Raw genomic sequence first — 14,632 nt, 5'->3', positions numbered from 1 at the left:
CAATTATATCATTTTTTTGTTATCTCTGAGTTGTGTCTTTATTTTCATCCTCGGTTTGATTTTCTTAATCTTTACTGTTTGGTTTTCTTCCTCTTCCTAATTTTGTTTTTTGCTCTTTTCTTTGAAAGGTCAATACAATTTAATCATATTTCATCCACTGTCTAGTGCACCTGGCATTTTCTCCTTCTTTTTTCCTAAAATCCTCTCCTTCACTCTCAGTAGCTGGTTCTCTTGAAAATTGTAGGAGACACAGTGTAATTGTAGAGAAGTGGACTTACATAAATATCACCCTGAAGACAGCACTTTGTCCAAAGGGGTCTCCTGTATGGCTAGAAGAAGAAGTGACAACAAATGGATGAAGAGCAGAATTCTGCTTCTCTCCTTGGACTTAAGCATCAGCCCCATCACAAACAGCCTCTGTACAAAACACTCTTAAGAAGAGCTTGATGAACAAAAAGTTTCCTTTAATCATACTTCAATTCAAAAATTAAAAAAAAAACAAACCCAGGAGATATTATCAGACATGTATCAGTCTCTCTTTTAAAGTGCTCTCTTTGCACAATTACCTGTACAATAGCAGGAGTGTGTGGGAATGAGAACTGCATGGCTTGTAGCAGTGTTGGAAAAGAACAGGATTGGATTGCTGACCTTGGTCTCAACTTCCAGCGAATGACAGATATGAATTCAGTGTGGGAACATTCTTCTTATTCCAGAGTATAAAGTGAAGTCTGTCATTTGCCAAATTCTTTTCTTACACAGATTCGCTTCACACCATAGCTTGTCTGCTCCAGCATTCCTATGCCCAAGTTTGTACTCTGTTCACTTTGACCAAGTTCTGCCATGACCACTCTGAAAGTCAGTGTGTGTGAGGACAAGATTGTTCTGGGGGTTTTTCTGACAGCTCTGATAAATGCAGCCATTTTCAACAAATGCCTTAATAAATTATATTAATGTGTTTCAGGCTGAGCTGGAATTAGTTTTTAATACTCCATCCTGCTGTGCTCCAGTCTATTCTAACTTTACAGAGCATGAATAATGGGGCATCCTGGGAAAAGAACCCATCATCAGAATCAAAAGATGTCTCTGTTCATCTTTGTCACACCCCCTGAAATGTGCCCCTTTGTACCACCTACTCACGATTCCCACTTGCTGAAACCTTCCTTTCCTTTCTTCTCCAAAGAGGAAGGGGACACCTTTCCCTGGACCAGGAAGTTCACATCTTATGAATGTAAGACCCCTTGAAGCACTATTGTAAAAAGTATTTTTCAGGAAACAATTCTCTTGTTTGTTTGAAGCAGCCAGGAGACTACTTAAGTAATTTCTGTACTCAGAACACCAAATAAATCTCTTGGTTCAGTAGGATATTTTCTCTCTTTGGAAGTGTTTGGAGGAGATTAAAAGAGTGACAAATACAGAGCAGGAAAAACAACTGCATTTGCCAGTATTATACCCTTCTGCCCTCTAGCACTAAGATGCAGCATTCTTCTTTAATGGTATGAACAGAAGTATGACAGATTCCTCCCAAGTCTGTCATCAGATCCTTTTGAAACAAAAACATAAAGTGTCAGGTGATTTTTAATCTACTCACCAATTTTTTTTTCACTACCACAGGGATTCTACTGTCTTCACCAAGATAATCCTTCAAAAGAACGAAGTGAGAGAAAAGGCAGCTCCCATGCCTCTCCCAAGAGGATGTCACTTCTCATCTGGCTGGAGTGCTGTTTCCTTCTCTACCACCTTTGAATTATGCAGCTGTTCTGGCTCAAAATCAGCCCCTCTGAGGGCAGGCCTCCAAAGCCTGCAGCCCTGCTTGTTGGTACACAGTAAGTATTGGATGAGCCTCTGCTGTTCTCATAACTGATAAGTCATTTCTACAGGGATTTCCAGTAAATGATCATTAATAGGTATTCGTTACGGCCCTATTACTCACTGAACTTTGTGTGGTAGGACATTATTACTACAGAAGACCAAATTTAAAAACAACTACTCATGCTTTTCAAGGGAAGAGAAGCAAAAACTTTATTCCTAAATCAATCAGATGAGTTCTCAGCTGCTGAGCACTAAGAAGGTGCTACTTTTAAAGATGTCTTACAATAAAATATGATACATTATGATATGGAAGTACAGAGAAAGCTGACAAAGATGTGAATAACAGTACAGCAACTGATAATTACAAAAAAATTATATTCAGAAGTTCGTAGAAGCACAGATTTTTTTGCTATGGAAAGGTAGCAATCTTGTCATGTTCCTGCTGATGAAATGACAAGGGCTCTTCATTTATTCTCTAGATAACTTGACGCCACTCTAATTGAAAACAAAATGGGACAAAATAAGAAGAACAATAAAATAGCAATCACAACAACAACAACCACCAAACAACAGAAACAAATACAGGAACTGGCTGGATGACCTTGCCCAAAGAGCTAGCATCCACGGTGAATGTTCAAGTGGCAGTCAGTCACAAACAGTTTCCCTCAAGGATCTGTACTGGGGCCAAAAGCATTTCTTCAACTTTCATCAGCGTGTCATTGACAGTGGGAGCAAGTGCACCCTCAGCAAGTTCACAGCTGACATGAAGCTGTGTGGCCATCGGTGTGTGTGAGGGAAGGGATGCCAGCCACAGGCACCTGAACAGACTTAAGAGAGCGGGCCCATGTGAACCCCCACCAATCCCACCTGCACTTCTGTGTCCAGCTCTGGAGGCCCCAGCCCAGGTAACACATGGCCATGACAGAGCAGGCCCACAGGAATCCCACAAAAGCCAGTCCCAGGGCCTCAGGTTATGAAGACAGGCTGAGAGAACAACTCCTCTTGAGACTGGAGAAGAGAAGCCTCTGGAGAGGCCTGCCTGAGGCCTTCCCATACACAGCAGTGGGGGACTTTTAAGAAAAACAGAGATGTTTTACCAAGGCCTGCAGTGACAGGATGAAGAGGCCTGGTTTTAAACTGATTCAGGGTAGCTTCAGATCAAAGGAAGAAATTTGTTCTGGGGAGGGTGCTGAGAGAGTGGAACAGGTTTCCCAGAGAAGCCGTGGATGTCCCACCCCTGGAAGTGTTTAAGGCCTGGTTGCATGGGGCTTTGAGCAACCTGGTCTAGTGAGAGATGTCCCTGCCCATTTCAGGGTGGGGATGGAACTAGGTAATCTTTAAATGTTCTTTCTCACCTAAACCATTCTGCGATTCTAGGATTCCATGATCCAGAAATGGACATATCTACACCTTCCATTCTATCCTTGCAAAAGGACCAAAAAATACAACTGAGATTGTTCTCATCTTTGCCCTCAACTCTACCAGGTCACTTTTCAAATACATCTCCCTGTTCTGCTTTTGAACAGACAAGCGCTGAGACTTCTGCTGCTCTCACTGTGCATGTATGTTTCAGCCACAGGAAAAACTTACTAATAAAAAGCATTTCCTCTTGGTTAGTTGAATTATCCCATCCTTTCAGATCAATCCACTGTTCTTCTTAAATCTTTGTAAATATTTAATCAGATTTATCTCCTGCATCACTTTAAAAAATATGCTTATTATTTTCACTGCAGGTGTAAGCCCCTTCGCAATGGTTACACAAATGCGTGACATATCTGATATTTCCCTTATTTACTTTCTGGGCAACTTGTCCTTAATTCTCATCTTTTTCATGTGTTTAAAGAGGATTGTGAGAAGGAATTTCTCTGCTAGATAGCATTGATTTTATTTGAGTTTTGGAAAAACGGTAAGAGAAAACCCATAATTTCTGATTTTTCAAGTGGAACTCCACAAAGCCTGGCAGAGCACCTGCAGAACAGCCACACCTCTGAGAAGGGGTTTAACCTGCATCCACTGATCCTTGACCAGTGAGTGAGCCCAGCCTTCCAGGGCCACTCTGACTCACCTTGCCTGTCCACACCAGACCACTCACCAAAACTGCATAGACCAAGGCTTTGCCACAGAGGATGAGGTAAGTGAGCTTCAGGGAATTTCCATACCGCAAGTACGACTCTGCAAGTCAAACACCATTTGTGTGTTCAATTTTCATCATCATCATTACAAGATGCTGGTTCTAATGGGGCTTTCATCAAATGACAACATATGACATCTTTAGCTAAGCAACATAAAGGAACTAGAGCCAAATGAGTGGCTCTGTTGACGCCAGAGGAGCAGGGAAGGGCCAGAAGTCAAAGAACCACAAGAGAAAGCAAGTCTAGGAAAGACAGAGATTGGCTTTATGCTGGGAAAGTATTGAGTTCCACACCTACTGATGAACAGGGCTGTTCATCTGAGTCTCCTGTTAGGAATGCAAAATAGGCTGAATCAAAAGATACAAACGTTTTATTTTGTCTCATTATTGTCAGTGCCCTTATGAGTGCTGCTGTTGTTATCAGGAAAGTTTTACAAAGCCCAGAATAACATGCCTTCTAGAAGTTTTATATTCTTGAAGATTTTTCACTCTTAAGGAGTTGCCATAGTATTGAGATACAAGATCTGTCTTGGTTCAGCCTTAAGATACCTGAAGAATTAAGGAAGTTCTTGAAAAACAGGTGTGTGCAAATATGTATACAAAGAGGAAAGAAATGTGATTTGCCATATGGATATCCTCCATACATGACAGCACTGTGGAGTGGAATGTGACTTGTCATGGGAATTGTTCTGAGTTTGATTCTGAGAAATATTCAGAAGATCATATCCTGAATCTTGATTTCAGAATCATTTGTATAAAGAATGGATTATTTCTTTCCTGCTGTGCAAGAATATTCCCAATGGAAGTCAGTTTCTAGAACTGGAGGAGATGGTAAATACTAAAATTACAGTCTACAGGATGGTACCATGATTCTTCAATTTTCAAAATTTAATCATATGGGAGAGCTCAACCCCAAAGCTGAGCTACATCCAATGTTCACAAACAACCCTCCAAATAACTTTCCTCCTTTTTTTTTTCTTCTTTTTTTTTTTTTTTTTAAACAGGAGAAAGAAGAAGCTTTTCATGCAGCAGATATCTCCCACACTTTGTACTTAATGTCAGTAAAACTGGCATTAAAATACACCCTGATAATCGCCTGAGAGAAGAGGCAAAATTCCTTTTATGTGAGAAGCCACACGTACCTTCTGTGAGTGCACAACCTGAAAGACAAAAATGAACTGAAAGTCATGTTTCTCTTCAGAGCAAACAGAATACAGATTTTAGAAGTTTCAGTTTATAAAACACTGCCTCATTCTTCCTACTACAACTGGGTGTTTTATGATACTGTACAATTTACTCTACTACAGAGACTTCTCAGTGGGAGGCCTGAAGAAACTTGAGATGTAGAATGGTAACATAGGGACAAAGGCCCAGGAATGGGAAGAGACATATGTTAATTCCTAGATATTTAGGGATGTATTTGTTCCAGAAGAACGCGTTATATGGAAGCTATATATTGATGCGGTTCCTATCATAACACTTGCTCTTTAGATTTGTGATTTCTATCCTATATAGCATGGTAAGAGTTAGTTTTTACTCACCAGCATCACCATGGATAAATTTGTTTACTGATGCTGTTGTTCCATTCTGAAAAAAACTGGCAACACACTCGAAGCGATTCAGAGGGTTGAACCATTCCCAGGCTGGCATCCTCAGTCGGCTGGTCAGTGAGTAGGTGCTCCCATTCTGTGTGGAGGACTCGTCTGTGCCCACCCCTTCAGTCCTTTTCACACCATTCACCCTCCACACCAGAGTCAAGTGGTCAGGGTAGAAACCAGAGGCCAGGCACACCAGCGTGGCCTTGCTCTTCTGCTGGATCTCCTGCTTTGATGGGGAAAAGATGACCACGGCAGGAGGTATGATTTCATCATTCTTCCCTGAAACACAAAGCAACATGGTCCAGAGCCTCCATCCCTCTGCTCAGACAAAACCCCCTGGAAATGGAACTGAGTTTGTGCCGTGTTTCTCCTGAAATACCTGGCCTTTTAACTGCTGTCTATTGGACAATTAATGTATGTTGGCTAGGACACACCAGGAAAGTGGAAGGATTTCTTCTCACTCATCACACAGAAACATAAGCGGTCTGGCCACAGACACGCACAAGTACATGAATTTCTTGTATTGCCTCTGTCAGTAGAATACAAAGCTGCAAAGAAATGGAGCAACGAGAGGGGCGGAAATGTCCCCAGTTTTGTGAGTAAGGCCTGTATTTATAATATTGCATTAATAGATAAGGGAGTCTCTTTTAAGGCACAAACATCTTCAGCAAACTGAGTCACATTCCTGGGGATGGAGTTAAGACATGGTGGTCATTGCAGAGTTCAGAATTATACTGTCATGGGATACCCTACTTGGCCCCCATCTACATGATGACCTGGAAGGAAGGAAACAAGGAAGGAGCTGATCCTTCTCACTGTCTGAAGTGAAAAACCATTGAGGCAGGTAACATGTCTGCCAGGGACAAGTTTTGCCTTGGGTCTTAACCAATCCATTTTTAAGAATATACAACATGACTTCATGTAATTTAAATTTTAGGTTATTGTAGGTATGAGAAGCTCTGATCGTGGGCTACACGCCTTCCGAGAATGATGCAAGATTCTATACGCGTGCAAATCAAATGTTGGCTTCAGTCACAAGGATGTACAAGGCAGACATGAGAAGTTACTCAGAAGCCAAGCAGTGACCCTAAAAGGCAGGTGGGGGTTCCATATGCTATATGAAAATGCCTTTTTGACTCAACTAGCGTGAGAAACCTATGAGGTCTGTAGAGTGCTGCTGGAAAAGGGAATGTAGGGAAAACTAGGAAGCCAAAGAGAAAATTATTTCTCTGGGCTGGTGCTTTTTTGTATGAAGGCACTATGAATTGTGGATGTTCTTCCTGATCACTCACTCCTTTGAAGAGGAAGAGAGGCAGCAGAATGAGCAGAAATTATTATCTTGCAGAGATCTTGTCCCCTAAACCCTCATGTTTGTATTCCAATGATGCCTTAATTGTGATCACCAGTGCTTGCTCTGTAAAGATCCCTGGGCTGCTTCTGTATCAGTTTGTACAGACCTTAGATGACTGGGATATTCAATATAGATAACTCCCTGGAAGTTTTAGCACTGCTCTGCTTTCCTTTTAGTGGGTATGAAGAGAGGTTGATCCCTTCTACTTCTCCCTTCCAGCACTTGGCGTTATGATTTTATTTCCTATCCTAGAAGTATCTCTGATAAATTCTTTGGCTCATAGCCTTAATGGCTAATGAGTGAAGAGACTGAACCAGATAGGAGGACAAAAGAAAAAAAAGGGGAAATTTAATACACTAAGGAAAGAAGGGAGCAACAAAATTGGATGGTAGGTGAAAAAACGAGGCAGAATGAAAGAATGATAAGACTACTGAAAGTACTGGAAGGACAATCAAATTCTGATTATTAGCATGCTTGAAATGGAATAAAGGGATTGGTCAAAGGAAGGACTGGAGCAAAAAAGTCTGATCAGCAGCCCATTGTGTTCTGGTCTTCCATGCCACTCATGGTAGACACTCACTCAAAGCTCAATCATTTCCATGCATAAACTCATTCCCTGTCACACAGCCTTCACCCACCTGGGAGAAAAAGTATCTCAGTTCCTCCATTTCCATCATCGCAAGGGCAGTTTCATAATTCTTGTTATTTTTCATTCCTACTCTCATTTTAAAATCATCTCTGTATATGCTACATATCACGAACACAAGGGCAATTTTCAAGTGTCCTCCACACAGAGCACTTGGGTTAAAAACAGCTCCTTACCTATGACTCTGAGCATAGTGCCAACTCCAAAGTTAAGCTGCTGGTTTGCACAGCTGTACAAAGTCAGGCTGTAACCCCCAGTGTCATTATGTTCTTCCTGACAGCCACATAGTTCCTTAAAATGGCATGGTTTAAAGGCACCAATGAGGATTTGCACAATTTGCTATCAGATGGGGACGTAGCAGATGGAAAAAGTCACTTTGCCCTGTGATTTCCACATTTCCTGATATAGGTGATGTTAAATCCTTTGCTAGGATGGGAGAAAATAGAGAAAGAAAACAAGGAGAAAGAAAAACAATAGAGGAAATAAGTATGCTTAGAGAAAAATAATATGGTCCATGCTGAGCAACAGAAGTTGTGAAAAGGATTGCTAGCAGAAGCCAGCATCCCAAAGCAGCTTTAGACAGCCTGAAAACCATCTACGGACAGACAACCAAAGTGCCAGCAAGTTTATTCTTTGCCTCCATGGTTCAGCACACAGGAGAATCCAGACTCTACCTCCAAAGTGCTGCTTTGGATCCTTACAGATAAACTGTAAAAATCTGTAGATCAGAGAAGCATTTTTTCATTCCCAACATCTATAATATTTCCTTAGAGATGGGTGAAAATAAAATTATTTATTCCCTTCTCCCTTCATGAAGTTCCCAGAAATAAAAGACAGAGGCTGCAGACACAAGGACCTCAACATTTGTGCCTGTAAATTCTACACTTCCATAATGGCACATCTCATTTTAATAAGCAAGCAATAAAGCATTAATCCTGTTCCCATGGTTGCATGAAAAATTATCATTAGTAATCTTTTAATTAAGAATGTTCTTGTCCCCTAACCAGTATCACATAGATCACAGTGATCTGACTTCTTACTTACCTATCACCGTAAGTTTTGTCCCACTGCCAAAGAACAGTCTATTATTATTCACACCATTTTGCAGCTGCAGAAAAACCTGTCCTCTACTCCCAGATCTCTGAGCCAAGCCTGTGGACTAACCCTCCCCTCATGTGGCACCAGCAAAAGAAAAAATACAGGGTGCATTTATCCCAGGTCTATTAGAAAATGGGTCTGTAAGGGAACACCACCAAATCTGTGTGTCTAAACAGCTAAGAACAACATCATAAATGGCCTGTCTGGAATCCTTTTGCTTCAGGGTCAATGGTGGAGGTTCCACCATTTCATTAGAGGACATTTATCTATTAATCTAGGTGTCATATTAGAATAGTTGAAAGTATTTCCCATATGTAGACATTCCCTGAGATCTCTTTCTCTTTGAAATGAAACATATATTATTTTTCTGTGGTTTTCAGTGGCTGTTTAGTACCTATTTTGAAATAGAAAGACCATTGTCCTTTGTGATCTTTGTACGACCATCCTGGTAAGCCTGTTCAGTGGAAAGAAACTGGATGTGCTGTGGAGAGCTACTTTCTATAAAAACAAGGACTTTAAAAGCTGCAGGGAGACTTTAGTATTGCTTATTATATAGTTGAGTATTTATTTATGCCTTCTTTTTTATATATTAAAAATGCTAAAAATTGAAAACACATGTTGTTCCCGGTTATCTGAGACAACACATTCTTTAAGTCACCCTGCAAAGATCCCAGGTAAGCTTTAAGCTTGTATTGTCTTGATTTTGTTTCCTAGACCCCTTCAAAGTGTAACTGTAAGTCAGTTCTTTCCAGATAGATAGCCAGCTTTTCACTGACTTGTCCTTAATCATCTCTAGTGCCCGTGGAACCAGTGTTACAGACAGTAGCTATACTTTTGGGGAATTTTTTGCATGTGTTGATTCATTAGGACAACTTTTTTTATGTCATGCACACATTATTTATCCCATTCCTTACCCACAAGGGACAGCTTTTTCATTACTGAAAACTCATTCTTTCCATTCTCCAAAATGAAAGGTGTGTCCCTACCTAGAGGACCCAACTTATTCTATTCTCTGAAGTGGAAAGGGTTATTAACACACACCAGTTTAATATGATAGGGAGGTTAAGGATGATGTTCTCTAAAGAGAAGACATGGCATTTGAAGTGAATTAAAAGAGGAAACAAAAATTTCTTACCTATAACTGTAAGTTTTGTGCCACTGCCAAAACGCATATCAGCACTAGTCACAGTGACAAAGTGATGTATCATAAGCTAAGAGAAGGGATGCACTGCACCTGCCTCTCTACAAGCACAAGCTTTAGAAACTGTTTCTTGTTTTGGAATCCCAAACATCACTCATACTTTATTTGAGGTGGTTTGCCTTTGGCAGGGAACTAAAACAAATCCCTTTGTTTCCCCTTCCATGGCAGGCCACTTGTCCTGAATAGTCTTTTCGGATCCCGTTCAGTTTTCTGGTTGATTAAAATAATCCACACAAGGAGAGCCCAGAAGAATCTCTTGACTGGTTCCTTCATAGGAAAAATCCTTCCTAGCCATTAGGAAGAGCTACAGTGAGATAGTGTGGCCTTCTCTTCAGAGGCAACCTTTGTTCTCACAGGCATGAGACAGTCAGCAGATGTTGGATGATTATTTTAGAGAGAAAAGCCCAAGACATTTTAGGTAGTGCCTCTGAGACATACCTGCTACATCTCAGAATTCTTTTTCTAACACATGTATCACTTTAAGAAAGAGCCATTTTGTCATCTATTGTAAACATTGGTGGATCTGGAAACAATGGTAATTCCATATTTGCATGGTTGATTTGCTTTAGGTGCATCTGCAGTCACAGTTTGGATTGGTAAAATTTAATTTCAATACCTCAGAATTTTCTAGCTTGCTTGCCAGGGAGGGCAGGCTCAGTTCTCAGATGATGAAAGTAAGTCCCAGCATACAAGGTCTGTCAAGAGAAACCAAGGCAGAGCACACCTGCTCTGCTGCCGGATTCTCTGCAGCTGCCTTAACATGCTCTACCTCAAGGCTCATGCACCCATGGGTTTTTGTAAAGGCTTCCCAGGGAACGTATCATCGTGCCCCCCCCCCCCCCCCCCCCCCCCCCCCCCCCGCTGTTGTGCCACAATGATACAACCCGGTGCAAAAACAATCCCACCCATGACTCCACCTCCTGTTTTTTGTCAGCTAGGAATTACTCTCATGATTACCTGTGCTGGTTTTGACTGTGATAATCTTGGACTGTGGTTCAAGTTAATTTCCTTGAAAGAGGCTACTGCCTCCTGGGGTGTGTTTTGGCCTGTTCTGCAAATACTGTTGACAAGACAGAAATGTTTTGGTATAACTGAGCAGTGCTTACTGCAGAAAAGCATTCAAGGGCTTTTCTGCTTCTCATACCGCCATGCTGGCAAGGAGGATGGTGGTGCATGGGAACTTGGGAGGAGGGACAGCTGATTGTGACTGATCCAAGGGATATCCCATGGTGTCTCATGCAGTATATGAAAGGGGCAAGGCAGGGGGGGCAGGGGAAGAAGAATGACGAGAGTGATATTTGGAGTGATGGTGTTTGTCTTTCCAAGCACCATTATGTGTGATGGAGCCCTGCCATCCTGGGAATTGCAGAACACCGGCCTACCCATGGGCAGTGGGGAATGAATTCCTTGTTATCATTTGCTTGTGTGTGTTGCAATCGCGAGAGTCCCAGGACAAGGGAAGAGATTAATCTGACTCCATGTTCAGAGGGCTGATTTATTATATTATGATATTATATTGTATTAAAGAAGATGATATCCTGAAACTATACTAGAGAAATAGAGAAAAGAATACATCAAAAGGCTATACAAGAATGCATAATAAAAACTCATGACTGACCAGAAAGTCCAACACAGCTGGACTGGGACTGGTCATTAACTAATAAGTATTCACATGATAGGATGAACAATTCTCCAAATCACGTTACAAACAGCAAAAGAGAGAGAAGCTGAAACATCCCAGCTTCCCAGGAGAAGAAATACTGGTAAAGGGATTTTTCATAAAATATCATGGTGACACATGTGCACAGTTTTTGCTTTCCCTCTTAAACTGTCTTTATCGCAAGCCACAAGTTTTTCACTTGTGCTTTTCTGATTCTCTCCCCAGTCCTGCTGGTGGGGAGTGAGCCACCAGCTGTGTGGGGCTTGATCCTGGCTGAGGCTAGACCATGACAGAAACACAGACCACATCCTTCCTTTGCCATTCCTGTTTCTATGTGATAGTCCAGTTACTTCTCAGTGTATCCATTATCACTCAATTTATAATCTCAAGATGTTTTGCTTATACTCCAAAAGACAACACTTCTTATTCTTTTATTGGTTGGCTTTAAATGCAGTAATTTTTCACTTGGTAGTGTCATGGCAGTGTTGATGCTGCTTTCCTTTCTACTCTTTCTCTCTTCTGCCTCCAGGATGACAAAAACTTCAACCTCACAATTTTCAATTTTTGGTTTGCAATGAGAGTAATTTGTTTACCATGGGCTGGTGTTTGTCTCTGTAGCCTGGTGTTGCTTGAGAGCATCCTCCCAGGGCTTGTGACTCTGCCTATGAAAAGGCTTCATCTAGGAGTAAGAGCAAGCCTTCATTTTGCAGACTGTCTGAAGGGACGGGAACTGATGGGGAGAGGTAACAGGCTACTTTTATCTCCCTCCTTTATATGTAAGTGGCACCAGTCTTGTCTCACAATGTGTCAACACATAATTAGCAACCTAACCTAAACATGGTTTTCATATAGCTTTTTAACAGCTTCCCTTGAATCTTTATTTATATGAAAAACAGACTACAAAACACAGAACATAATGCTTCAAAACAAAAGTCTTTCTCCTAGGAAAATCACAAAATATTTTTTTTTATTATTTTCAGGTATCCCAGATCTTCTGCATCCAAATTTACATTATCATTCCTCTACCTTAGTCTCCGTTATTCGTACATCTTTGCAGGAAACATTTACACATAAAATGTATTACTCCATTCTTCATTTAGTCCGGTGTGAGCTTCCACTGAACTACCAAAGATTAACTTGTGGTGTGAGGTAAAAATGAGATGCAAACCGGATGAAAGATCTCCAGAAAGACTCTCCACATTTACTAATCCCTTGGGTATATAGTTTGTGGAGCACAGAAACGGTCCTCACAAACACAGTTTTACAGAAACACACTCTGCCTCCCTTTGCTTCTCCTCCACTACAGGGTAGATTCTCTTCCCTATTTCTCAATTATATCATTTTTTTGTTATCTCTGAGTTGTGTCTTTATTTTCATCCTCGGTTTGATTTTCTTAATCTTTACTGTTTGGTTTTCTTCCTCTTCCTAATTTTGTTTTTTGCTCTTTTCTTTGAAAGGTCAATACAATTTAATCATATTTCATCCACTGTCTAGTGCACCTGGCATTTTCTCCTTCTTTTTTCCTAAAATCCTCTCCTTCACTCTCAGTAGCTGGTTCTCTTGAAAATTGTAGGAGACACAGTGTAATTGTAGAGAAGTGGACTTACATAAATATCACCCTGAAGACAGCACTTTGTCCAAAGGGGTCTCCTGTATGGCTAGAAGAAGAAGTGACAACAAATGGATGAAGAGCAGAATTCTGCTTCTCTCCTTGGACTTAAGCATCAGCCCCATCACAAACAGCCTCTGTACAAAACACTCTTAAGAAGAGCTTGATGAACAAAAAGTTTCCTTTAATCATACTTCAATTCAAAAATTAAAAAAAAAACAAACCCAGGAGATATTATCAGACATGTATCAGTCTCTCTTTTAAAGTGCTCTCTTTGCACAATTACCTGTACAATAGCAGGAGTGTGTGGGAATGAGAACTGCATGGCTTGTAGCAGTGTTGGAAAAGAACAGGATTGGATTGCTGACCTTGGTCTCAACTTCCAGCGAATGACAGATATGAATTCAGTGTGGGAACATTCTTCTTATTCCAGAGTATAAAGTGAAGTCTGTCATTTGCCAAATTCTTTTCTTACACAGATTCGCTTCACACCATAGCTTGTCTGCTCCAGCATTCCTATGCCCAAGTTTGTACTCTGTTCACTTTGACCAAGTTCTGCCATGACCACTCTGAAAGTCAGTGTGTGTGAGGACAAGATTGTTCTGGGGGTTTTTCTGACAGCTCTGATAAATGCAGCCATTTTCAACAAATGCCTTAATAAATTATATTAATGTGTTTCAGGCTGAGCTGGAATTAGTTTTTAATACTCCATCCTGCTGTGCTCCAGTCTATTCTAACTTTACAGAGCATGAATAATGGGGCATCCTGGGAAAAGAACCCATCATCAGAATCAAAAGATGTCTCTGTTCATCTTTGTCACACCCCCTGAAATGTGCCCCTTTGTACCACCTACTCACGATTCCCACTTGCTGAAACCTTCCTTTCCTTTCTTCTCCAAAGAGGAAGGGGACACCTTTCCCTGGACCAGGAAGTTCACATCTTATGAATGTAAGACCCCTTGAAGCACTATTGTAAAAAGTATTTTTCAGGAAACAATTCTCTTGTTTGTTTGAAGCAGCCAGGAGACTACTTAAGTAATTTCTGTACTCAGAACACCAAATAAATCTCTTGGTTCAGTAGGATATTTTCTCTCTTTGGAAGTGTTTGGAGGAGATTAAAAGAGTGACAAATACAGAGCAGGAAAAACAACTGCATTTGCCAGTATTATACCCTTCTGCCCTCTAGCACTAAGATGCAGCATTCTTCTTTAATGGTATGAACAGAAGTATGACAGATTCCTCCCAAGTCTGTCATCAGATCCTTTTGAAACAAAAACATAAAGTGTCAGGTGATTTTTAATCTACTCACCAATTTTTTTTTCACTACCACAGGGATTCTACTGTCTTCACCAAGATAATCCTTCAAAAGAACGAAGTGAGAGAAAAGGCAGCTCCCATGCCTCTCCCAAGAGGATGTCACTTCTCATCTGGCTGGAGTGCTGTTTCCTTCTCTACCACCTTTGAATTATGCAGCTGTTCTGGCTCAAAATCAGCCCCTCTGAGGGCAGGCCTCCAAAGCCTGCAGCCCTG

At 41.0% G+C, this 14,632-nt stretch overlaps 1 gene segment (V, D, J or C); it reads right to left on the bottom strand.

Moving 5' to 3' along the window:
* Nucleotides 1-3,098: 3,098 nt before the first annotated feature.
* On the bottom strand, nucleotides 3,099-8,545 carry LOC135294541 (T-cell receptor beta-2 chain C region-like). The segment is given in 4 exon segments: nucleotides 3,099-3,981; nucleotides 5,083-5,100; nucleotides 5,482-5,817; nucleotides 7,712-8,545. Coding segments are annotated over 4 exon segments (543 nt in total).
* Between the last annotated feature and the right edge of the window lie 6,087 nt (nucleotides 8,546-14,632).

The sequence above is a fragment of the Passer domesticus genome, chromosome 2, assembly GCF_036417665.1.
Source record: "Passer domesticus isolate bPasDom1 chromosome 2, bPasDom1.hap1, whole genome shotgun sequence".
Classification (NCBI taxonomy): Eukaryota; Metazoa; Chordata; class Aves; order Passeriformes; family Passeridae; genus Passer; species Passer domesticus.
This window is presented reverse-complemented; position numbering and strand designations above follow the sequence as displayed.